This window comes from Abramis brama (genome assembly GCF_963993115.1).
Source record: "Abramis brama genome assembly, chromosome: 21".
Lineage (NCBI taxonomy): Eukaryota > Metazoa > Chordata > Actinopteri > Cypriniformes > Leuciscidae > Abramis > Abramis brama.
Genome location: NC_139983.1, coordinates 9,229,909 through 9,255,622, shown reverse-complemented (window position 1 = coordinate 9,255,622; position 25,714 = coordinate 9,229,909). Strand labels below are relative to the sequence as shown.

The window sequence follows — 25,714 nt, the reverse complement described above, 5'->3', positions numbered from 1 at the left end:
ACCTCATTTCATCTGTTTAATCTCTTATTGTCTGGGTCTTTTCATATGATTGATATGAATGTTAATACAACTCAACATGTTTAGTTTCAGCTTGTGTAAAAACTAAAGTGGTATAGGGCAACGGGTTTCCACGCGATTTGCGAGTAGTCAACTAATTCAGGTTAAGAGTGTAATATAGTTTGATAGTGAGAATATGGAACTCATACTTGAGGAAGAAAAAAACACCATTTTATTCAGAGCAAAAATATGCAATTTGGTATGATCTTTATATGGTCACAAAGTAAGATGAAATTCTGATAGCTTGACATCAATGAGATCTTTATAACGGTATAATACTTACATAAAATGCATATAAATATCAGTTGCCGTTTTATATCTGCCAATAATATGTCTTAGTAACATGATATTTAAATGCTTAGTTTTATGATCAAAACTCTGTAGTTTTAAAACATATAATGGTTGAGAGACGAACAAATAAAAGTTATTCTAAAGCCTGATGGATCATAATTGATACATTTTAACATGATTTTTCTGAAAACTGCTGAATGTGTAAACTATGCATAATCAAGTAAACCTAAGTTACTTCAGGCCCAGTAATGAATTTATAATTTTAGTCTTAATCTGACATTTATGAAAATTATTCTGAGATCCCAGTTCAGTTCTATCTTTACTATATCATTGACTGTTGTGTTTGTCATTGTGTTTTATTGTTTACTTGTTACCCAGAGTTTTTTTATATTTTTTGTAGGACAGAACTCACAAAAACTGAATTTAAATAAGAATAATTATCATTTTAATATGTCTTTTCTAACATAGCCCTTGTGACATCTTTTTGTTTCACACATTGGTTATTTACAAAAACCTGTAATAATCTGGGGTTTTTTATACTCTTACAGTGAAATGGATCACAAAAGCTTCAAAACACAGCGAGCCCCAGAGAACCTGAGCTTTAAGGAGCGTCAGCAGCTGTTTTCTTTGGAAATGGTCACTTCAAGTAAAGTCAAAGTGTCCTGATGAAAAGGCAAACCACTAAGATAATTTTATTCTGGAGGCTACCATCATTTAGACAATCTGGTGTCGAACTGAACAAGGCTGAATAGTTCATGGTTTGTTTCCAGATCCTCCTGAACCGCATGCGAGTTTTAAAATTGTATACACATAAGGTAAACTCATATAAGATAGGCCACTATGTCATTTCAGTTACTAAAAAGGTGGCTTAGTTTATCTAAATTCACCACTGCTTTTCAAATAGTGCACTATGTCATAGAAATGTCCTGTAGGAATGTATTAATAGTGGAAATAGCAGGATGTTTTAGTGACTTTAATTACAGTTGCACTGCTTTTTAATATTTTTCAGTGATAGCAACATGTACAGCCTTGCCCATAAGATCAAGATCTTCAAAAATAAATACATACATTGGAAATAAATAATTATTTATTGCTGAATGTAACATTATTCGTAAGCATCTGCATTAAAAATATACATTTTCTTATTTTACACCTTATTTTGTTGATGAAACTGCACCACAATTAGTTCCTGCTCTCGGGTTTCAATAGACCCTCGGCGTATGCTTCTTATCTCATTAATGGCGTCGATTCCACTGATTTTCCTGCTCTTCACCAGGTAGCAGGCGAGCATCGTCCCCGTCCGGCCAAAACCATGCAAACAGTGCACCGCAACAGCCTGCCAAAGTCCAGTAGACAAACACAGAGATGCTTAACACATATCTGCAGAACACAGATGTGCATGAAGAATGTTTTACCTGTCCTCTCGCACTGGCCTCCTCCACTATGGACAAGAATCTCTTGATCTGATCAAATGTGGGGGCGCAGAAGTCGTGAATCTTGATATGATGAAGGGTGAGGTCTGGACAGGTGTCGTGGTAAGGAGGTTTGCGCTCGCACAGGGTCACCAGGTGCTTGACGCCGTTGTCCAGCAGGTACTGATAGTGGGCCGTCATTCGTGGCATTGCCAGTCCTGCCACCTTACCAGGGTCCACCCAGGAGAAGTTTGGAGGTTGTGCCGAAGCCATAGTTTTCTCTGTTGTGTGAGTTACATTAAAACATTGGTTAGCACTAAACAAGGCCCACTGTCGCATATCTGCAAGATTGAGGAAAAACCGTCTCAAATTTACAAATCTTTCTGCTAAAGTGCTGTTTGGGCCTGTTATTATAATTAAATCTAAAACCAAAATCATAAAAATAAATAAATGTTAACTGGAATAAAATATGAAGCTGCTTGCAAAGGCAAGATTTCACATTTTTGTGTAGTTTCACAAAGTAGGCTATTTAAATAACTAAAACTGAAATAAAAATGACAGAAAAATGCAATAAAAATGAATAAAATGAAAATAAAAACATTTCAAACATTTGCACATGGTTTGTCTTAAAGAACATTAATGCATTACCATTATGATACATCGACTAAGTATACGAGCCTGTATAATTCACTCTTTCACTTCTTCTTCTGAATCAGTTTCTGGTTCAAACATATATGGCTGAATTAAACTGCTATTATGCCATGTTTACTACAGTAAGTTGACCGATTGGATCTCTGAGCTGGTGTGAGTGAGTTGAGGCGGGGTAATTAGCATATTTATGTGCGACGTATATTAAATGAAGATCGGGTGTAGAGTTACATTCAAGGTATTTTAAGGCATTAAATATGTCATTTTGGTGATCAAATATGAGTTTTAAAGTCCCCCTGAGGTGAAAATCAAGTTTATAATGCCTTTTTGCAGTCAGACAGCTGCCTTTTAATAATCCGTATCCTTACAAAGGCTTTGAACAACTTTGAACAACATAGTTCACCCACTATATTGCTAAATGTACCCGATTTTTCATATCAACAGAAAAATACACCGGGATAACCTGGCTTCTCTTGAGACTCCCCTGCTTCACAGCAGTTAATGATATGCTAAAGCCCGCCCACCCGCAGGGTAGTTTGTGACGTCAGAAACACCAGCGATTTTAAACCGCGTTTTTTAGACTGTCTTTTTTTCACTGCAGTTTTAAGGAGAAAATACTCAGCAATGGTTTTTGACTTATGAATTTGCACATGGTTTGTCTTTAAGCATATTAAAAACACCACATAGACATAAACAACACCACAGGGGGACTTTAAGATAGTCCGTATCCTGTGGCTCCATCTAGTGGGCAACATTAATATCACAGCGTGGACCCCTAATTATAAGATAATCCTTAAACATTTGTTACAGCGGTAAAACATTTATAGAACAACTTGAGTCCGGTTTAAATTTATGAAATGTATTTGTAATATAACATTAAATGTAATAGTTCAATATAGAATCTGTAGCAGTTTTATTCTATAGCATATTATTATTACCCTATATTAGTTTAACTTTTAGTAGCCTAAAATACAATTGAGTATGAGTATACTATAGTAGCAATATAATAACTATAAATAAAATAGCAAATAGTATAGCATAAATTGTAAAATATTATAGTCAATAAAATAAAAATAGTTCCTGTAGCTCAAAAAGTAAAGGATGACACTAGCAAGTCAAAGGTCATGAGTTGATGATGACCAGATGGATAAAATGCATATCTTAAATGCAATGTGAAAGACTTGCAGTTTTCTCCATTTGCTCCTGTGTAATGATCAGAGGTAATGATCCTGCATTCAATATGAATGATTAAACAGGCTCTAGTATTGTTCTGAAAATACAGATTCTATTTTTTTTTTTTTCAATTTTCATAAATGTTAAAGATAATTATAAAACAAATGTTTTATAAAAGTTTATAAACTCAAAACATAAATGAACCATAAATATAGCTTTTATATATTTAAATATAGCCATAAATACTGCCTATACACTAGCGTTATACACAAAGAAAAAAATCTTTAATGCGCTCAAATTTATTTAAAGCATCATAATCAGTTTCCGTTAAAACAAACGTCTCAAAATAACGTTGCGAGGCGAGACATGAAAACACGCTAAAACTCTCCCATAAACTGCGTGAAATAGGCCCACATGAGAACAGAGAACAAGGAAACAACACAGTCCACAAATGATACTAACATTTACAAACATTGTGGAAAACATTTTGTTTATTTGTGTTCCGTGGAAAATGGCATTCGACGAATCTGCCGCCTCAAGCTGGGAAGCCAGGCCCAGGTACAACGTTTTGGGTGCACGCGCATGTCAATTTACCACGAGCCCCAGTTGATCCATAACACCTGTATACTTTGCGTGTATGGTTTGGGACAGTGGGAGAGGTAACGTTACAGGTTAGTTGTCACAACGAGCGAGAGAAGTTAATCTGCAGCTAAATATTTGAACCTCCGGGGAATCAACCAGTAATAAAACCAGAATCAACAGTGAGAACTGAGGGGTTTGAAGTGTTGTAAAGGCGACGCAGAGATGGCGTTACTCAGCAGGTAAGATATTTTATTAAAGATAAATTGCCATAGCTCTAAAATTCATAGTAAAACATTATCTATTGTGAAGGGTCATTTAATGTCACTATGGTTGTTGTAACGTTAGCTGTGCTGGAATTTATTTTCAAGGAATTAACTGTTACCGTGTCTATTAGTAACATCATCTTCAGCCAGTCCGCTTGTGATCCTCCATCTAAACTGATTATACTATAGCCTAATAGTTAATGTTTAGTGTTTTAGTGTTTGTTTAGTTGTGAGAAAGAACCATATTCATCCGCTGCAGAACCGAAACACAATCAAAACAATCCTCTTCTGCAAAATTAATGCATTTTTTTTAACCGCTAGATAATGTACCTTTAAATAATATTGTATTGTATAGTGCAATTTATAATGCTAATTTAAATATTGTATTTTTAATGCAATTTTACAGTTCAAATAATATTATGTAATGTAACCACAAAAATATTGCATTGCACATTGTATATCATATATTATGTCACGTTCTTGGTGTACATGGTAAATTAATCGAGTATTTTGATTGCAAATAGAAGTAACATTAGGCTAATAATTCTCTGTACCTTGTTTAGTTCAGTGTTGACTCGACGTGGTCCATATCAGTCCACTAAACGGTTCCCTTCTGGACACCCTGATAATCACACACTGCTTCTGTTCTCTAAATACTAATGCATTGATCCATATATTATTTTAGCAAATACAATGTCGTGTCTTTGGAACTGAACCCTGCTCGACAGCTGTCGAGTTCGACCATTAGTGGCACATGTTACTGTAGTCTGTGCTACATGCAGGCTCTTCCTCCAGGGGGCGCTCAAGGGCGACAAAGCCGTATCCTCCATTGAACCCATAGATTGAACCACATTGATGTCGGAGTAAGTGTTTTGACTTGCTGGAAACATTTATTTTTATTAAACATTTTAACTATAATAACCGCAACTACATGTAGTTGATATAACAAAAATTCAATTTAGTAATCTCTGTAAAATTAATTAAATTAACTTACGTACATTTTACTATAATCACAAACGACTGTGATTGGCCCAGTTCGACCATCGCTGAGAGAAGTAACAGTTATCACGTAACAAAGACTTCCATGGCTACTACCTGAATTACTTTTATTTATTTATTCAACTTTCAAAAAAAGCTAACTACCTTAATTACTATTTACGTGCATACATTGATTCACCTGCACAAAACATAGTGTTTGTCTGAAGTGGGATTCGAATCCACAGTTTCCCATCGTCATTTTTCAGGCGTAAATAATTTTCCAGCCCACGGCACTTAACAAAGACTTCTGTTGCTACTTTAGAAGGGGCCTGGACAATCATTTACGACCCATAACGTAATTGAATTCGAACTAAACCTCGACAGTTAAAATAGTAAACTATTCAGACCAAACGTACTTGCGAATGTCACTATTTTTGCCCTGCGTTTCGTGCTAATCGTTGACTACTAATATTAGCATGTGATTAGCATGTAGCATGTCAGGATGGCCGAGCGGTCTAAGGCGCTGCGTTCAGGTCGCAGTCTCCTCTGGAGGCGTGGGTTCGAATCCCACTTCTGACAAACAATGTTTTTGTGTAGGACAGGTGAATCAGTGGTGAAAGAAAAACAATGTTTTTGTGCAGGGGTTTTGAATTTTGACACGCACCCACAAATTACCACCCTTGTTCTAAGGGACGCTCATCCTAAACTCCTCAAACTTTTAAATGCATATGTTTAGTTTCTTGTGGAAAAGGCCAATTTACTTTGTGAAAAAATATTATAAATGTCTAAATACTAATTAGAACATATATAGTTTCTATTACATTTTTTCCAACTCATTGTAGCACTGTACTGTTAGAATATTTTTTTTATTTGCTCATTTACTTATTTTAGTCTATCTTTTATTTATCTTTTCTATCTAATTTTTATTTAAATAAAATATTATGTTTATATATACAGTAGTCAACATTTGAAGTGGATCAAAAACCGTTCATCAAAGTTATACTTGAATTTTGAACAATACCCGTTCTTGTCTTAGGACCACTTTGATGAACTTTTTTTGATCCACTTCATATATTGACTACTATATACATGTATCTATGTATGTATGTATATGTACGTGTGTGTGTATGTGTACTATATATATATATATATATATATATATATATATATATATTTACGACCCATTATGTTATTTAATTAGAACTAAACCTTGACAGTTAAAATAGCAAACTACCTTATTCAGACCAAACGTACTTGCGAATGTCACTATTTTTGCCCTGCGTTTCGTGCTAATTGTTGACTACTAATATTAGCATATATATATATATATATATATATATATATTACATATTACATGGCTTGGTTGAATTCTAATGTAGAATGCAGTCTGTTATTTCTTGATAACAGACTGCTGCTAAGTGTAACACACCGTTGCCATGAAAAACAGAGACGGAACGGACTTTTCTTTAGCGGAAGCAATACAATCGTTTTTAAATCAATAAACTCCTTTTTAAATCAATATTTTGTGTCAAATTATTGATTTATTTGGTAGGTAGCCATGTAATAAGCGGGATAATGTAGAGCGAGGCTCTCTCTCTCTCTCTCTCTCTCTCTCTCTCTCTCTCTCTCTCTCTCTCTATATATATATATATATACATATATACATATATATATATATATATATATATATATATATATATATATATATATATACACACATATATATATATATATATATATATATATATATATACACACACACATATATATATATGTGTGTGTGTGTGTGTGTGTGTATATATATATATATATATATATATATATATATATATATGTGTGTATATATATATATGTGTGTATATATATATATAGAGAGAGAGAGAGAGCCTCGCTCTACATTATCCCGTGTGTGTATATATATATTTATATATATGTATATATGTATATATATATATATATGTATATGTGTTTATTTTTTTATTACGTTTTTTCTCTTGTCATTTCCACAGACCCCCTAGTACTTTCCTTGCAGTGTGTGAGTGTGTGTTGCTGTATCAAAAGCCCATATTTTCAGTCTGCAGTAACAAAATTAATGTATATGCGGGACATACAGTTACGCCATATAGTATCTTTATTATGCTACAGATGTCATAGATTGCAAACTGACAAAGTCTGTGTTCATAAATAGAGGCCTAGTAATTCAACATGCAGCTTGTGTATTGTGCATATTAAAAAGGTGCCATGAGGTCATATGACAACCATGTTGAATATTTTTGCTTGAAATAGAGAAGAACTACTATTTTAAAAAAGCAGTGGTGAGAAGTTGGATAAAATCACCCATCGATCAACAAGCTAAACTTATATCGTTTACACTGGAAAAATATGCAATGCAAATATTGCACAAGACATCCATGTGTTGTGAATGTGAGTGTTTAATAGTCAACTGGTGGTTAATTACAAATAAAAAAAGTGATACAAAATACAAGCAGATAAAAAATAGCACATTTCATTAGTTTTAACACCAAAAATTAAAGCAAAGATATGCCATAGCCTTATTAGTTTTAATATACATATATAGTTGTACCATTTACATAAAGTAGTCTGTTTTATAGTCTACAAAGAATGTCCTTCTTCAGTCAGCTAAACTTAAGCTACTAACTTGGAATATAGTCCAGTGGACTATGGACAGGAAGCGTCTTCAGAGGGTGATCTATTTCCTGCACTGACTCACTGCGCATGTCATTTAAGGATGTTTTCACTTCTGTGGTTCTGTCATATGGTAAAGAATGAAGGTTTATGGCTTGTTTTAGTGGTGTAACATGGCAACCACGTGTCACAATCACATGATCTGGCTCAGAAACCCTGGGAAACTGCCAAAACTGTGTGTCCTCCTGCTGCCGGTGTGTCTTCATGTGGGCATTCCGACTTTTCACCTTCAAAAACACCCTATGAAAAGAGAGATATCGTGAATCAGACCACTGATTCATAACTGTATGAAGATGTTTCTGTTTTTGACTCAGGACGCAGCTTACTTTCCACACTCACTGCAGGGAAAGACGGCTGAATCAGTATCTCCGCTGGTGGTGCTGTTGGAGGGAGAACTTCTCACAGAAGCCGAACCCAAAGACTGGGTCACCGTGGACGCTCTGTGTTCGGCTGGAGAGCTACAGAGCAGCCGGAGATTGTTCTGGTTCCACGTTTCTCCATTCTGCTGGGAGAAAGATGGTAATAGTTTACCCAGAGACAAATGTTTACTTGTTCCAACCCCATGTTTCCTTAGAACAACAGTATAAGTTTTATTAAAACAACTGTAATAAGTTGCAAAATGGACAACGGCATAAAAAAAGCATGCAACTCATGCACTATATACCAAATCATACACTATATACCAAATCATACACTATATACCAAATCATACACTATATACCAAATCATACAATATCTTTGTCTGAGTAACTTATTCTGTTTTAACTGTCAGTAAACTATTCTGGAATAAGACTCTTCAGAGGGAAAGATTAGATGTTGTATGGAGTACTTATAGATGGTGCTTTTATAGTGTTTTTGCAGCTTGACAGAAGTTGTATGGAAAAGACCCATTGTGAAAAAGAAGTGCACTTCAGCATACTTTTAAAAAGTCTACTTATTACAGACAATATACTTTAAAAGAATATGCCTAAGTGTTAACTGTATGTTAAGTTTTCAGAAATGTAATTGCGTAAAATTCTCCTTTTGTGCTCCACAGAATTGGTTTGGAACTACATAAAGGTGAGTAAATAATGACAGCATGTAATTTTAGATTGAATAATTATCTAATCATCTTATGTTTTTTATTTATTTTTAAAGCAAATCCTAAAACTAAAATCAACTTGTATTGTTAGCAAAGAATTGTCTTCGTTATTAGGAATATGCAACATTTGTTGCTGTATTGAACAGAATAGGTTATACTATATATAACACACATTTACATTTTATATAATGCAACAGACTGAGCATTATCAACAAGGGAATTATATATCACTGAACAAGATGTAGGGGTGAATTCAGGTTGATTGGGACACATTTTGCCATTGAGATGACTGGGAAAAAGTGTCTCAATCAACCTGAATTGTGTTGCTTTGTTGCTAAAGTGTTCTGGGTGTTTTGATCATGTCTCTCTTTGGTTGCTAAGGTGTTCTGAGTGGTTGCTAGTAGGTATGCTAACAATTAAGTGACGATCAATTCATTTAATTGATAAAACCTATCGATGGGTCGATTAAGCAAGGTCATCATCAGAGCGTGTAGTTCCCTTTCAAGTCAGTCTCTCAACATTGCATGCTAATGCTATGGGGTATCCCTCTCCTTCCTTGTATACTGAAGCCTGATTGCATCACGGCAGTTAAAATTACTGGCCAATGGTGACTGAGAGTGCAAGCTATGGGTGGAGCCATTCACTATATAGTTCAGTGCTCAGTGCCATTGCCTCAGAATCTTTCTCTTCCTCTTTCACGAAGCAAGCATTGAATTCTTCTCGCCGTTGATCTCTTCTTTAAGAGGACAACACTTTCTCTCTGTTTTCTGGCAGGAATATGATGTCCATCAAGAAATGTCATGTGTGTGTGGTGGACCCATCGAGCTCTCCGACATGCATGATGTGTGTGTTTTCTACTGTGTCCTATTCTGAGACCGGCTTTCTCTCCTCTGATGAAGCCTGTAACCTGATCTCTGTTGGCAATGCAGGCGAGGATGACGACGATGACGTCATGTCCACTGCGGCCTCTGACTCGGGTGATTGGTCCTGTCATGAGTTTGAGGCTCAACGCAGTGAGGTGACCGAGCTTCCAGCTGCGGTGGATGAGTAGCTGTTGAGGATTCTTTCAGAGACTATTAAAGACCTGGGCCTCAACTGGTCACCACCGGAACAGCCAGCAAGGTTTCTGCAGCAGGATCACGAAGCCTGGAAGAAGCTCTATTGTCCCTGGAAGTCCAAGAGGAAATCGGGCTTGCTGCTCCCCCTATTCGAGAGGGGTCCAGCTCAGTCACATCACAGAGCGCTACAACCTCTCTCTCACTGCGCCAGTGCATAGCGTGCGCTTACGTGGGTGTCAGAGTGGGTGATAAACACCGTGACAAGCAGTTATACGCTTCAATTGGCATGCAGAATGAGATTTACGTTTGAGGGCACTGCGTATGATTTCAAAGTCCTCCCCTTCGGGCTGGCTTTGGCTTTGAGGGCATTTACAAAGTGTGCGAGCACGTACGTTCTCTGCTCAACTCTTTCGCACCATTCAGGCCGGGAAAATTGGTTTCTCTGAAGTGCTTTCAGAGGTTGCTGGGACTGATGGAGTTGTGTGCCAGCTTGTACTCCTGCATATGAAACCACTTCAGCTCTGGTTGAAAGTTTGTGTGCTACGCACTGCCTGGCAAAGAGGCCAGATGCGCATTTTTTGACTCGCGGCTGTATGAGCACGCTAACCCGACGGTGGTGTCTTACATCAATCACCAAGAGGGTATTCACTCTCACCCGCTGAGCGTCTCCTTTTGTGGGCGGACGGGAATCTCCTATCGATGCAAGCAATTTATGTCTCCTGCCATCTGAATTGTGGCGCGGACATGCTGTCCAGTGGTGGCACGGTCCACGGAGAACGGAGACGGCTCCCCCGTGGCCAATTCCATTATGAAGGGACCCGTTATCTCAAGCGATGGGCACTATGACATCCCAGACCAGAGTAGTGGAACTGGCAGGTCAGCGCGAGAGGCAGATGTTGATTGTGCTGCAGCGTGTGCTGGATACTAATGCGGAAGTTAGTATGCCCTTTATGCCCTGAAATGGAAGGTCTTCGCCTCATGGTGTAAATATAGAAATGAAGACCCAGGATTTCTACAGGACTTTTTGGATAACGGGTGCACACCGTCCACTTTAAAGGTGTATGTGACTGCTATTTCTGCTTTCCATCTGCCCATTGATTGTCGTTCAGTGGGGAAGCACAATTTGGTAACATTTTTTCACACTCTGGCATGTGCGAAGAGAGTGGGTTACTTTCATGCTTTATCTACAGAACAGCTTGTCTGGAATTTGGGAAGGATGAGTGTATAGTCAGACTGACACAAAGACATGGCTATGTGCCCATGGTGCTTTCCATGTCATTTAGGGCACAAATTATAATGCCTCAAGCGCTTGCTCCTCAGGGGACTATGCCTGCGCCACGCCCCTTATGCCCCATTCACGCTCTGCGCACTTATGTGGACAGATCTTAGCAATTTAGGCTGTCAAAACAGCTGTTTGTCCGTTTTTGAGGGCGAAAGTTTCGAAACCGCCTTTGGATTTAATTGGATTGTGGAAACAATAGCATTGGCGTATGCTTCTGAGAATGAGATCTTTCCTTTTGGAGTTTGCGCTCATTCTACTAGGAGTGTGGCTTCTTCATGGGCTTTGGCTAAAGGGATGTCGATTCAGGACATCTGTCTAGCGGCAGGTTGGTCTTCTCACCAACACTTTTGCTAGATTTTACAACCTCCCATCTTTTGCACCGCATGTTTTGTCTGTGCAGTGAGGTGACAACTGATCTGCTATTGTTTGTCTGCATTGAACCTGGGCACACGCCCCATGAGAGTGAGGTGAGGTGAGCACACGCCCTCAGCTATGTTCTGTATCGGAGCATTTACTCTGTTAATAGTCAGTGCCCTGACTACTGAACTAGGGAGCTGATTACACACCCAAAGTGTATTAACATCTTCAAGCCATGCAATGGATTAGGTAGGCTAGTCATTTAACCAAGGGTCTAAAATACCATCCAAACAAGTGATTTTACTGAATGTTATAACTACTTGGTTTATGAGTGATGATCTTCCAGCGCTGTTTCAGCTGTGCACTCCTATTCATGGTAAATCAAGACCTGTCAATCTAAGCGATCAAACCAATCCAAGTGAGCTCCAGCTGTAAAACAGTGTCCGATTGGTCTCTACACCACCTCCCTAGTTGGTTGAACTTTCAATGATGTTGGAAAACACTGCGTCATGATCGTGATGCGATCGGATCCTGGAAGTCCTATAGCTTTAGCCAAGCAGCATGTCATGTCACTCCGTGATCAAACACATTGTCTTATGTTGTGTTTGGGCTCGTTCGACACCACCTGCTCTAAATAAAGATATGCTATCTACTAAGGGTTACTAATGTTGCGCGAAGTTACAAACCAAAACGTGGCGCTCGTGTATACTGTTTGCAGGTGCGTCAACGATGCTTTTTCATACAAATACTACATTTATAATAAAGTTTGGTCTCTAACTGAAACTCTAACTCTAACTGAAACAAATATGCTTCTTGTATTCTGCTAGTTGAGACCTTTTCAACGACAAATGACACAAGTCTGTTATGTAACACAGTTATTTTTTTCATGCTATGAAAATAGAGCACTTCTAATATGTCAGCAAATTGAAAGCACTTGTGATGGCCATATTCCCTATATTCACTGTAAAGCCAAGTTTCTAAGCTTTAAAACGACACCTATTTGGTGCTAGATAAGCAAGTGGTTAAGTAACATGATAACTTAGTAGTGCCCCTGCTTCGGATTTAAGAAGTTAAGGTTATTGATTAATCGATTACTTAATCGTTAATTTAAACAGTGAATTTATGTAAATTGAAATACCTAGCTGATTGCTACACAATAACACGACTTAGATTATACACAGGACATATACTGTAGATGAGTGAGTGCATTAAATGTCACAGAATGCAGAGGCAGAATACAGCTTGTTTTAGAGAAAGGTGTAAATGGCAGGAAGTGGAGAAAGCACCTAGAGGTTTCAGTATGTACACAGATACTCACAGAGTTTGACACTTCACAGACAAACACAGCGCTGGAGTTTTCTGATATTTTGCTGTTGGATTCTTTGTTCAGTTGTGCAGTGTTGTTTATCGCCCAGTCTCCCTAATGAAATATATATATATATATATATATAGGCTATGCATTAAAAATATTTATTACTATAGATCATTCCAATTCAAATCAGTTTGATGTAAGCTAATGACTGTAGTAGCATTTCTCATTTAAGTCTTTTAACACTCTATAAATGTAATAATTTGACTACAGAAAGTATGTATACACCTAAATCACCCTTAAAAATGTCTGAATGTCTTTGAATAAGATAACATATCAAAGCGTCTGCACTTTTACATTTTCTATAAATTCATCTTAAGTGTTTAAACACTGAATCTTGGGTCACTGCTTTTGCCCCCCAGAGGAGTATTACTTGTAAACCGCGCTGTAACTCACCCGCTGGTCTTGAACAGGAGTAGCCAGAGCTGTACTGATTCTTGTACCCAGACGCAAACGTTTTTTCCATGTGTAATAGTACTCGACACACTGAGACACTGACTTTGACTTGACCTAAATAAATAAAAAACATTCTTACAGTCACCAAACCAAATGAATGCTAATGTATTTACAGAAAACAAAAGTTTATTATTTATTGCATGACTGCAACTACCATTTTCTGGACGAGATAGAAGTCTTTGTGATGATTTAAAAGTGCTTTGTTCAGCTGCCGTTTCTCCTGAAGTGTCCACCTGTCTGATCCTAGTTGATGATAATAGAAGAAATACTGTAATGTGATGCATTTAGTATTCCCTTTACTTCATTAATAATCTTATTATACTTCCTCAGGAAGGATTTCTTGCATATGAGGGTAGCACAGTAATAAGAAAGACAAAATTAATGTCTCTTTTTATTTTTGGGTACAAAATCTTTTGAAGAGTCACGCACCTGCGTAATGATAGTCTGTTTTGAGGCTGGATGTGTTTAGCGTTGTCAGGAGAAGCTTTTCCAGGGTGTTCTGGAACATAATAGTTATTTTTAGGCTTTTTAGACAAGTTTTAGTGTCAGGAAGCGATTACAAGAAATATAATTACCATAATATCTCCTCTGCACTCAAAAAGACAGTGAAGGACATATTCTGTGTTTGCTCCACCACCGGGTAGTACACTAGAGCAAGCCATTTTCAGAAGGTTTTCCACTAAAAGGGGGGGGGAAATCAATGGTAGTCAGATTTTTTTCTTTTTTCTTCTAACTGTGGAAAACAAGGAACCTAGTCTAATCTAGTTTGTTTTGTGTAACATTGTTAGCCTAGTTAACTTTTACTTTGTGAATTTTATGTTCTGCTTTGCATTGTTCATAAGAATGCCCTCTCTGCATTGTAAAATCACTGTAGTTGCTGCATTCTTTAAGCACAAAAGTGAAATACATGTGTGTTTTTAGTTACCTTTCTGCTGGTTATCAGGGGTATCCAGGTCTTTGGTGGGCAACCACAGAAGGACAGCATTATGGGTATCTTCCTTTATGAGGGCTTTACTCTTAATGTTTGGGATCTTTGCTTGAAATTCTTTACCAACATTAATGTGACTGTAGAGAACATGTAAGAACTGTTTATTTACTGGTTATTTTAATCTGACATTATTTAAATGTAATAAATAAAGCAAGCAGTTGACCATAAAATAATTTGCAGTTACACATTGTTGAGCTTAAAGGTGAAGTGTCTAATGTTTTCGATCTTATTATGGTATGTATACCTTAAATCATGCAACTTGAGGAGGTGGGATATTACTTTTCTAAGTGAATAAGCTTTTTTTCCCCATCTGGCAGACCTGATGAAAAAAAATATGAAATGGGAGGGAAAAACTATTTCAGTGCTTCTGCATTCGCGTGAAAAACCCTTTTGTTCTCTTTTTCTTTTCTTTTCTTTCTTTTTTTTTTTTTTTTTTGCAAGCAAATGCAAAGTTTCTGGGTAGAAGTTTTGGGAACACAAAAGCATTGAAATATAATTTTTTCTTTCATTTCATACTTTTCCATCACCATGTGCCCATCTTATCATAAAGAAGAGAATACCACTGAGACTTGAGAATGAACTCTGGGTATTAGTTGGGCCAGTAAAAAACTACCTAGCAACACCATAGCAATCGTATAGCAATGCCCTGGCAACCACCCACAACACCAAGCATCATGGCAGCAGCTTTTCAAAGGTAAAACATTTCATTTGTTGCCATTAGTGGGATTGAATTTACACCCATATTATCTTTACGTAAAAACAACTACTTACGGAGTTACATTAATTGCATTTTCCCTTGAAGTCTCACCACAGTCATCCTTAACACCTGTTAGTTATAGATAAAGATGGATAATGCTTATTATAAAGATGAAAATACAGCTACTGTAACAAGCATTCACCATGCATCTAAAATAAAGGCCCGTTCACACCAAGGATGATAACTAAAACGAAAGCAGGATAGATTCTGATTGGTTGTCAATGTTTTTATCGTTCGTCAGCTGGAAATAATAGTTCTGAAAATTATTCCAAAGACATCGTGCCATTTGTGTTAGTTGAGGTGTGGACTCTGCTATACTTTTTAGGATGATTTTTAGAATTATATCTTTATTTTCATAGTTATTTTCCTTGGTGTGAACAGGCAAGAATTCAGTAAAAATAACTCTTTAATGTTTGTTATTGTCATAAAATCTAGAGATATAATAATCTCCACTACCGTCTGCAGAAGACTCGACCCCACTGCTCTTTCCTCTTCCACTGACGGCACTGAAGAGGCCCGAGCCCGGGCGTACGGGGCTAAGCATTGGTGGAGGAGTGTACGGCACGTCGTCCCCCATGCTGCTTGCTGTCCTCAGCTGACTGCGGAAGAGCACAGCGCCTCGGGACTCCTGACCGGCACTGGGCGGAGGAATCATCAATGGGACCAGACAGTGGCGGTATCTCTTTTTTACCTGCTTTGGTGCACATTCTTCATCCGAGACGGATCTCTTTATCTAAAATGCGTAATGAGAAATCAGGGATTACATACCTTCATTTGATAATGTTGAAGCTATGAAAAACATTGTTTGAGTAATTTTAAAGTAACCAAATGAAGTAGTTTTAAAGTTAATTTTACATGGTTTCATGACAGGATTGAATTTATTCAATTATAGATATATATTTTTGTCATATCACTGAATTATACTATATAGCCAGTGAACTGTTTGCAAACAATAGCACATAAAGTATTAGCATGCTAAATGTTAAGTCTTCTCTTTAAATAAAGCGGTAAAAACATATGTATGTACCAGTCTTCAGTCTAAGCAAAAGCTCTACTCTTCCTCACAGAAGAGAAACTTTTTTTGTGTAGATCACAAATCATATGAATGAAAAGACTGGACAATCTGTGTTTCCTAATTTTTTCAGAGTTGAATTGGATGTAGAGGCAGTTTAATTAATTATATATTTTTTTGTATGCACTATTCTAGTGTTTTATTAATAAATGATTTATCATTATTATTTTAAAATGCATGTGCCCTTGTAATCTTTAATCAAAACGCAACCTGTCACTCAGATCACAGCAAACAATGATTCAACCATCCAATCAATTCCCAACGGACAAAATTAAGTCCCGCCCTTTTTTTTTTTTTTGTCTGAGAGGTTTCATCCGAATATACAGTATGTCACAATAGAGAAGGAGAGATTTTCATAATGTCAGTTTCATGCCGACTTTAAATAGCCAACCCAATCTCACAAGAAAATGTACGGTAACTATTTTACAAGCTGGTGATTTCGTATAAATTTGTACGATCAAAAAAAAAAGCATAAAGGTCCACCCCTAAACATAAATCAGTGGGGTGTATGCAGATCATTCAAAAATTAACAAATAAGATTGTACAAATGTATAAGTTTAGCCTCCAATTTGTCAAAACATCAAATATGTTTCTTGAAAAAAGTTTAGTTTACATCACAGCCATAAATTTGCCCCTTGCTAATGCAAATCTGGTGGCAGAAGGCATTAGGTAGAGGGACATTTTTGTTTTAGGGAATATTCAAATGGGCACATATTTGTACAGGCTCCTAAATGCAAGATGTGTCATCAATATTTTTGAGAGAATGCACATTTTAAATGCATATATTGCTAAAAGTAAATTGTCAAAAATGTGTCAGCTTCAATATAGATAGCCTAGAAGCTACTGTAACAGACTAACAGCTACAAAACTCCAATTTAGATTTTTTTTATTTTTATATATATATAAAGTTTTGGAGGATTTGTCAGAAATTTCTATTTCTAATTTTGAGCAGTCTTATTCTCAGAAAACTGAAGTGATGTTCAAGATCAGCAGCGGCTAAAAATAACTATTAATGGCAGAAACTCACACAGGAAGGGTGGTTTTGTACAGACGCGAGGGGTGACTGTGCACCACACTTAATTAAACCGCTTTGATCATCTTTCTTTGGGCACAGAAGGTTGAGCATAAGTTTGGTTGGGGCCTGGTAATCCTTGACGGGTACTGACACAGGTAAGATGATGGGGTTGGTTTGAGCAACCTCAGTAGACAGATGAATGTGCCCGTCTCTCTGTTAAAATAAAGAAACTTGAATCAGTGGGGCAAATCAGCATGCCGTATTTCATGCAAACCTCTGTCTTTTACTCAAACAACTCCATAGATGATCAAAATGAGTGTGGTTTGTACCGTTTTGATGGATGTGGGGTGTGTTCGCAGTCCTCCATGTGAGCGCATGTGGCCGTTCAATGCCGGAAGACTTTTGAACTCCCTCTGACATACGGTGCATCTCATCTTTGTATGAGATCCCTCCTCTCTCGACAACCCAGGTTCTGCTCTACAGAAATCCAAATCCACATACTATATTATACAGTAGTCAACATTTGAAGTGGATCAAAACAGTTTATCAAAGCTGTCCTAAGACAAGAACGGGTATTGTTCAAAATTCATGTATAACTTTGAAAGGTTTTCATCCACTTCAAATGTTGACTACTGTATAATATATATAAATAATGTGAGTTTTTTTTCCTTGCCACAGTTGCCTTTGGTTTGTACACTTAGGGGCTAAAGGTATTATGTACAATGTATTGTGTAAGTATTATGCCATGACTGCTTTACCATGTTAAACTGCTTTGGGGTGGGTGATATTATCAGATTTTTTTTTTATCCTGTCATTTATATGCATCACTTAACTGTGTCAATGATAAACATCACCAAATAATAATTAGGCTTGTCACTACACCAAATTGTTATAATTTATTTTACCCCAACCTTACCCAGACTCACATATTCTATAGCAAATCTTCACTGCTTGATTTATAATATTATAAATGCAAATATGCTGCATGAAGATATATTACGATATGATAAACAACATGACTTTCTGTAAAGCTGCTTCGAAACAATGGGTATTGTGAAAAGCACATGATTTTCTGACTAAATTGATTAGTAGGATTATGGTTAGAGTCAAACCTGAAATGAGGTGAAATAGCCTCATCTTGAATATCTGGTGAAGATGCCTGCAAGACATTTTTGAGAAACCTTTAACGTAAATAAAAATGAGTTGCTAATGAAGTATTAAAATAAAAAATACGGTACCTGTGACCACTGAGGCGCATGTGCGGTGAGATGATGAAAAATATCTCCTCTCATAGTCGCCTGTGGAAGAGCTTTACAGACCCCTGAACTCTTGTTCTGATAAAGAGGACTGCAAAGATCTTCACTTCTTTGAGGGAAGTTGAAACCAGATTGATCTTCTTTGGGACTTGAAAACACAGGTGTGCTGGGTGCGGAGTGATCACTAAACATGTTGTTTTGCTTTGCAGGGATTGATTGATCTTGGGACTGAAGGGTGAGGTAAGGATTGCCAGGTTGGGAAAGTGAACGAAGATGCTGTTGGTCCTGGTAATGGAAGATCTGCTGCTCTGGGACTTTAAAGTCTTGGCGGTGGCCGTAAGTTGGTGATTGAGCAGGTTCATGGCTCTCTAGAGAGTCATTGTGAGTTTTATGTGCAAATATCCCTCTTTGTTGTTGATTCAAGGCCATTGGATATGACATTGGGTGGCTTTGATAACCGTGCTGATGATGCCAAGGGCTTTGTGGCTTATGGAGACTCCTGTTTACCTGCTCCATGTTGTTCACTTTCTGTTTGTGTTGCTGGTATCCATAGTGAAACTGCTGGTGGTTTTGGTAAAGGCCGTGCAGTGAATGTTGGCTCTCTGACAGATGGAAGCCGGGCTGTTCACATATCATTTGCGTTTGGCCTTGGATGACCATTGTGTTAAAAATTGGAGACTCCAAGGATTGCCTGTCCGATCCTTCTGGAAGACTTTGAGGTAAGTGCAAACCCCCTGAAATGTGGTTTTCTGAGTGCTTATCATCTGTTCTGTTACTATCAACAAAGAGAGGGTGAATATTTTTTGTAGGGAAAGCCTGCGAGAATGAGTCCAACCTTTGAGGATGAGAAGCACTGCCGTTGTCTTTGCAAGTCAGTGATGAGTTGTTCTGAGACGTGATGTTAAACGGGTAGATTCGATTAGTCTCTGCTAGTTCTTCATGAGAAGAAGATCCCCATGATGACCTTCCAAACTGATCATATTCCCAGTTCCCGGCACTGTTTGGCATGTCAATCATTGGAGAAAGTTCATGTGCTGGAGTGCCAGGAGATGTTAGTTGCTCGTGGTTGAGTAGCGGAGACATTGGAGATGATTGGACCAAGCTTACGTTAGGTACACCGTAGTGAGTTACTCCCAACGCACTTGGGCTGTGCTGGAGCAAATAGGTCCTGTTGGTGTGGTTGTTGAACTGATTCGTCTCGTACAGGTTTTCCGTCATCTTTAGAAAGATTAAAGTGCCGCTTCTATACTGATAAACTAATGGTTTGAGGGGGATGTAATTACATGGAGGTTTGAATGTCACCATGAAACTTTTCCATCATTGATTATTCCGTCAGCGGTTTTCAAAAATAGCATTTTCCTGTAAGACAAGACAGAGCAAGATCTTATATATTTTTTTGAAAGTTTACAAAGACATTTTTGTCTTGTAGGAAAGACCTGTTTTATACACGCTACCATTCAAATGTTTTAGGTTAGTAATATATATTTTTTATTTCTATTTTTATTCTGCAAGGATGCATGAAATTGATCAAAAGTGACACATACATTTATAATGTTTCTAGATTATCAAAGAGGGGAAAAAGATTTCCACAGTTTCCACAAAAATATGAAGCAGCACAACAGTTTTTTTCAACATTGGTGATAATAATAAATGTTTCTTAAGCAGCAAATCGGCATATTAGAATGATTTCTGAAGGATCATGTGACACTGAAGACTGGAGTAATGATGCTGAAAATTCACCTTTGTCACAGGCATAAATTACATTTTAAAATGTATTCAAATTGAAAAGTTATTTTAAATTGTCATAATATTTCACAATATCACAATTTTTTGTAGCCTTGTTTATATAAATGCAGTCTTGGTGAGCAGAGACTTTACTGTCGTGCACATTTTAATTTCATGTCGACTTTAATATATGTTGTTCACAGTTTATTTCCATTAGATTTTTTCAAACACTTGTCAAAGTCTAGATCGTGTCTGAGATTAATTTGTTCATTTTTTCATACCGACAGGAATCTGTCTTTAGCAAACTAATAATATCTTATTTTTCCACCCACAACAGATACAGTAAATTCACACCATGACTCAGTCTGAGGCTTCCTCTTAGATCTAGAATATGAAGTATAGACACCATCTTATCACTTCCTGTCACATGGTCTTCTCAGAATATAGGACGACAGTTTGATCTGTATCTAAGAGCTCGTTGAAAGATGCTGCTGTCCTAAAAAAATATATTATTATTGTACAAACATTTTCACATAAATTCAGTGAATTTAATCTCTCATGGCAAAACTGGCTTAAAAATGTACTTGCCTCTACTCTTTCTACCTCTAACGTATTACCAATCTGAGGTTTGTCTTACAAAACAATGTCTGCAAATGTACAGAATAATGTTTTACTCGTGTGGTTTGAGAGAGACCAAGTGTTGAGTGTGTTGTTTAAAGAAAGTGTGCTAACAGATCATTCGTTCAACTCTCTGAATCAGATTAACACAGCATCTGAGTGTCAAAAGGCTCAAGTGTGCACTGTGGTTTTGAAAGTTTCCATCTTCACTTTACTCTGAGTGCGTGAAGCCGTCAGACTCTGACCAGTGAGTGGAACAAGGCGACTGTTAGACCTTTTGAAGTAAACTTAAAAGTGACAGTGTGTGAGTACAGACAAACAAAACTGAAAGATCTGTACTTTCTCGAAAAAAGACACTACTGAGGCACAACATCATCTCAACCCTGTCTATTTAAAAAAAAAAAGAGACTTAAAAACTAAACAGTCTTTAAGTTAGCACCAATTGAAGACCAATTGAACCAATTGTTTTTTTTCTGTCGGCACCGTTTTTTTCTTCTTTTTTTCTTTTTTTGGTTTAACATGTTCAGCTTCGTTGTATGACCGTGTACATTATTAACAGTTTTTGGAATTCAGTAGTTGTGCATCACACATTTACTGAGACATAGCTGTAGTTACAACAATTGGTGTAATGTGTGTAAAAATTATTCTTTACTTATTTTATTTATTTCTCCATCAAACTGTTCGGGTGGAATATTGGAATGCATGAAGATGATACATTCTATATATATATATATTTTTTTTAAATCTATTATTTTTAAGAAATAAATTATTATTGTAGTTCAAAGGTGACGATTGTTATAGATTTCTAAGCATGAAATTATGGGTCACTTTTCAGTTTTATCCTCTGCATTATTATTTATTGAATGAAATACTTATGAATTTAACATAATATTTAAATACTTTGTGTGCATTTGCATAAAATTTAAATCGCATCAACTCTTGTGCGCCTCAAGCAAAAAAATAAATGACAAAATATCTATTTTCAACATTGAGACGCAACTCACGTTACTCAGCTAAAGGTCACATCTCAAGTTTCATTTATACTTATAGCTAAACTTTATCTATTCTTGAGGTAAACCCACCTCACCTAGTGCTCACTACAGTACAGTCGACTATTAAAACACTGTACGTGTGTTTTCAATTACAAGCATTTTTAGAAACTGCTACTCAAATATTTGTTAGACTGCGTTGAGCTCTTAACCATATCTGTGCATACAGTATAACACAATCAAAGTTTGCAACTCCGATCCGCAACCCAACTGAGGTCAATGCATGCAAGTATTACATTATGCACTGACTGTATTACTGATCTGTAAACAGAATGTCACAATTAAAATTAAACACTTTTTGCTTGCACTTTATTTTATGGTGTCTTCGTTACACTATAATTATACGTTTAAGTTCCGAGTAATATTAAGTAACTAAATGTACTTACTGTAGGGTTAGGGTTTGGTTTAGTGTAAGTTGCATGTAATTATGCATAATTTATAGTTATTACTGTTACACTTTATTTTATAGTATGTGTACCTACAGTGCACTTGGTGTACTGGTTATATAAGGTAACTACATGGGTTAGGTTTAGGGGTAGGTTCAGGGTTAGTACCTAATTATAACCCAGTTATTGTACGTACATGTGTAGTATGTACATGCGTTCGGAACAGGACTATAAAATAAAGCGCTACCGTTATTATTACTGTATCATTTAACAATGACACTGTAAAATAGTGTTACCCACTTTTTTTTTTTTTCAGTTTGTTATTTGCATTTAAAATAGTTTTGAGCTGTTTGGGCATCTTTAGAAGATGCACATGCTGCATGTATTTCCGTGATAAAAAGTGATCATGCTTACCTCACTCGTTTCTTATGTCCGTAATGCACTTTTTTAGTGCATCAAAATGACCCATCAAGATGCAGTGAATACCATAAGATGCAAAACCATATCATAACAAACATAGACGAGGTCGGCACAACGCACACAAAAAACCCTCAATAACTCAAAAGCACTTCTTAAAATGGGAAGTAAGTTCAGTTCATACTGCTGACTAATGAATTGTGCTTGTGTCGTCTTATAAATGCAGCAAATGTCTAAAGGCCTGAGTGGGTTCAAGGAAGTTCAGGAAATGTCATCTTTCTCTTTAAGCTCAGAGACTTCCGGGGTTATAACCACAAGCTATTTTCTCAACCTGCTATTATTTGTCTCATAGCTTCATCTGTAAAATGGAGGAGGATAAAAAAGGTGGGCTTTCTGATGATAAATGGTGCATAGAAAGCTATATTAGAATCTGTACTGTCAGAATCAAAGTCTACAATGACCGTGGTGTTGTACATGGCATTCTACAATGTGCATCTTTCAATCCAATCAAATGTAAATGTTGCCAATGTAAATTATGGTTGCGTTATTCTTGTATCAGCTTAGCCACACTTTTTCATTCACACATTGAGAAAGGTCAGCGTTTCTGTGAATGTGTCCTGTGGTGAACTTGTGCTGGCAGAGATTTGCTGCCATCAGCAGTTTCATAGTGAATAATGGAGTTGATGGTTAATTAAGAGTTATGTGTGCTTTCAATGTGTGATAAATCATGCATGTATAACTGAATATGAATTTTACATCTATTTCCTTATGTTTATGCTTTCTTGTAGATGCCTGTTGATGTCCAGTGAACAGAATACTTGCGGCACCGTTTTACTAATCTTCATCTTAAATCAGTAAGCTAACAATATACAATGCATATGATTATAAAATCATAAAGTTATAAAATCAAAGTTATACACCCACCACATCGTCCCCTTGGAATTATAAGGTTCTATCATTTTTGTCAAAAATTATTCACATATTCTTATTCTGTGACCACTTCTTTACATTATGTGATGTTGTTTTTTAAGTTGTGTACATTTTGGAACTTTTTATTTAGAAAATAAAAAGGTTCTTTCTACACAGTCGAATGGAATGCAAAAACTTTAAAGCTCAATATCTCAAAACTGCTTAGAACGCAGATAGAACCTTATAATTCCAAGGGGACGACATCCCAAAAGTGAGTTTTAGTTGTATGTTATAGGAATCTCTTATTTATGTAAGGACGAGAGCCTTTTTTGTGTTATAAAAAAGGTTGTTGCATTGATTTCACTGTTAATTAAACGGACACTGACTGCGTTTGCGTGCATGAGAATTTTAAGATATTAATGAGAATCGGGTCATATTATGCGTACGTAACCGTCATGTAAATGCATCAACCCAATTACTATGAGCAAATGATGTGCATGCAAACATGGTCCCTGATCAGATCACTATTTGCTACTATAAGTGTAATTAGTTCTAGGGTGTTTTCTGTCTTGTGTTTTTCATTATATTTTATTTTAAAAGGAATTTATCGCGCAGCAACTAATGTTTTAAACATTTTCCACAAGATTTCACAAATAGGCCCTATTTAATTTTTTCTCCACTTTAAAATGAAAATTCTGTCATCATATACTCACCCTCAAGAATATCAGTAACCAGACAGTTTCTGGTCTCATTGACTTCCATAGTATATTTTTTTCCTACTTCTTTTCTGGTTACTGACATTCTTCTAAATATCTTCCTTTCTGTTCAGCAGAAGAAAGAAATTCATAAAGGATTGAAACAACATGAGGGTGAGTATATGATGACAGAATTTTCATTTAAAGTGGAGTATCCCTTTAAGAAATAATGAAACATTTTGTAATTGGTTCTGCAGTGGGGTTTTCATCATCGTCTTATCTGATCATAAAGTTGCACCTGTTAACCGAAACCTTCTATTTCCATCTGCAGTTAAATAGTTGAGGCATTTTAGTGCAAATTAAAAGTTTAAATTTAGGAAACAAGGTAATAGTAAACTAAAGGAAGCAATAGATTATTTGTAGTTTTATTTTAGACTGCTCTAATTTGAATGCTCTGTGATGCATCAGAATGGGCTAAGGTTGTTAAATTATATTTTTATGAACTGAAAGGAAATTTATATCAATATATTTTCACTCAGTGTCATAATCTGCTTCCATTTTGAACTTCATTAAATAGTGTTTGAGTTTTGCAAAAACAAAAAGTACTTACCATTTTTAGAAAGTAAAAGGACACATGATGAAGCTCTGAATAGTGTTCATTTGTCATCTTTCAGCCGAAGGATCCAGGATCACATGACACAGACACACACTCCAAGAACTTTTTTTTGTTTCCAAATAGCAGTACAGTTTTCAAGATCGTAAATCTACCAAATGTTAAGCTGCAATTCGGTGGACAGATCTGCAGTGAACATCAGTAGTGCCCTCTGCTGTAAAACGCACTTCCGCTTCAACATCCTCTAAACACACTTTCACTATGACACAATATGGCACACACACCAAACTTTAACATAAGAGTTTTTAAATGTATTTATTTGTTTGTTTGTTTGTTTGTTTGTTTGTTTGTTTGTTTGTTTTAAAAAAAAAATTCTCTCTTTCTCAGCAAAAGCATAAAAATAATAATAAGAAGAAGAAGAATAAGAATAATAATTCATCCCACTGTAACAGAGTCAGAACACAACTTCAACACTAGACCTCTCCACTCCACCCAATAGAT

The 25,714-nt window shown here is 36.5% G+C and overlaps 3 protein-coding genes and 1 long non-coding RNA gene across 8 annotated transcripts in view; 2 read left to right on the top strand and 2 right to left on the bottom strand.

Annotated features, from left to right (window-relative positions):
* The window catches only part of afdnb (afadin, adherens junction formation factor b), a gene marked incomplete at its 5' end in the record, with an annotated part of 15,288 nt that extends 14,138 nt beyond the window's left edge, over positions 1 to 1,150 (top strand). The window contains one exon of the mRNA XM_084096290.1: positions 897 to 1,150. Coding sequence (XP_083952416.1) covers positions 897 to 1,014 — 118 coding nt within the window. The 3' untranslated portion in view covers positions 1,015 to 1,150. The remainder of the gene's footprint in view (positions 1 to 896) is intronic.
* A 155-nt stretch (positions 1,151 to 1,305) lies between these two features.
* On the bottom strand, positions 1,306 to 5,214 carry dusp23b (dual specificity phosphatase 23b). The gene is made up of 3 exons (XM_084096354.1): positions 4,981 to 5,214; positions 1,764 to 2,041; positions 1,306 to 1,684 (listed from the first exon to the last, which is right to left on the bottom strand). Exons 2-3 carry the CDS (start codon positions 2,031 to 2,033, stop codon positions 1,496 to 1,498), a joined length of 459 nt encoding a protein of 152 aa, XP_083952480.1. The 5' UTR covers positions 2,034 to 2,041; positions 4,981 to 5,214; the 3' UTR covers positions 1,306 to 1,495.
* A 25-nt stretch (positions 5,215 to 5,239) lies between these two features.
* On the top strand, positions 5,240 to 16,056 carry LOC311071810. Its single transcript, XR_014603928.1, has 4 exons — positions 5,240 to 5,289; positions 8,425 to 8,629; positions 9,147 to 9,169; positions 15,924 to 16,056. It is a non-coding gene; the product is annotated as an uncharacterized lncRNA (long non-coding RNA).
* On the bottom strand, positions 7,819 to 25,474 carry LOC311071806 (transcriptional-regulating factor 1). Of its 5 annotated transcripts, none has more exons than XM_084096346.1 (15): positions 25,211 to 25,473; positions 18,784 to 20,160; positions 18,658 to 18,704; positions 17,875 to 18,022; positions 17,558 to 17,758; positions 15,915 to 16,191; positions 15,473 to 15,527; positions 14,639 to 14,778; positions 14,289 to 14,392; positions 14,143 to 14,212; positions 13,868 to 13,956; positions 13,654 to 13,767; positions 13,207 to 13,308; positions 8,437 to 8,615; positions 7,819 to 8,350 (listed from the first exon to the last, which is right to left on the bottom strand). In XM_084096346.1, the coding sequence occupies exons 2-15, from the start codon at positions 20,104 to 20,106 to the stop codon at positions 8,059 to 8,061; spliced, it is 3,141 nt and encodes a 1,046-aa protein (XP_083952472.1). In that variant the 5' UTR covers positions 20,107 to 20,160; positions 25,211 to 25,473; the 3' UTR covers positions 7,819 to 8,058. The 5 variants fall into 5 exon arrangements, with proteins under 5 accessions (XP_083952472.1, XP_083952474.1, XP_083952473.1 ...); XM_084096348.1 differs by having other exon boundaries at positions 8,437 to 8,612; positions 25,211 to 25,470; XM_084096347.1 differs by lacking the exon at positions 25,211 to 25,473 and adding an exon at positions 22,994 to 23,225.
* Positions 25,475 to 25,714: the final 240 nt, after the last annotated feature.

Excerpts from the sequence above, each read along its gene's own strand:
- dusp23b (XM_084096354.1), bottom strand. The coding sequence starts at position 2,033 with ATGGCTTCGGCACAACCTCCAAACTTCTCCTGGGTGGACCCTGGTAAG. Across the intron at positions 1,685-1,763 it reads AGGCCAGTGCGAGAGGACAG|GCTGTTGCGGTGCACTGTTT; the intron begins GTAAAACATTCT and ends GGACTTTGGCAG.
- LOC311071806 (XM_084096346.1), bottom strand. The coding sequence starts at position 20,106 with ATGGTGACATTCAAACCTCCATGTAATTACATCCCCCTCAAACCATTA. Across the intron at positions 15,528-15,914 it reads GGTCGAGTCTTCTGCAGACG|GTGTTAAGGATGACTGTGGT; the intron begins GTAGTGGAGATT and ends TATAACTAACAG. Across the intron at positions 14,213-14,288 it reads AGTGCAGAGGAGATATTATG|AACACCCTGGAAAAGCTTCT; the intron begins GTAATTATATTT and ends ATTATGTTCCAG.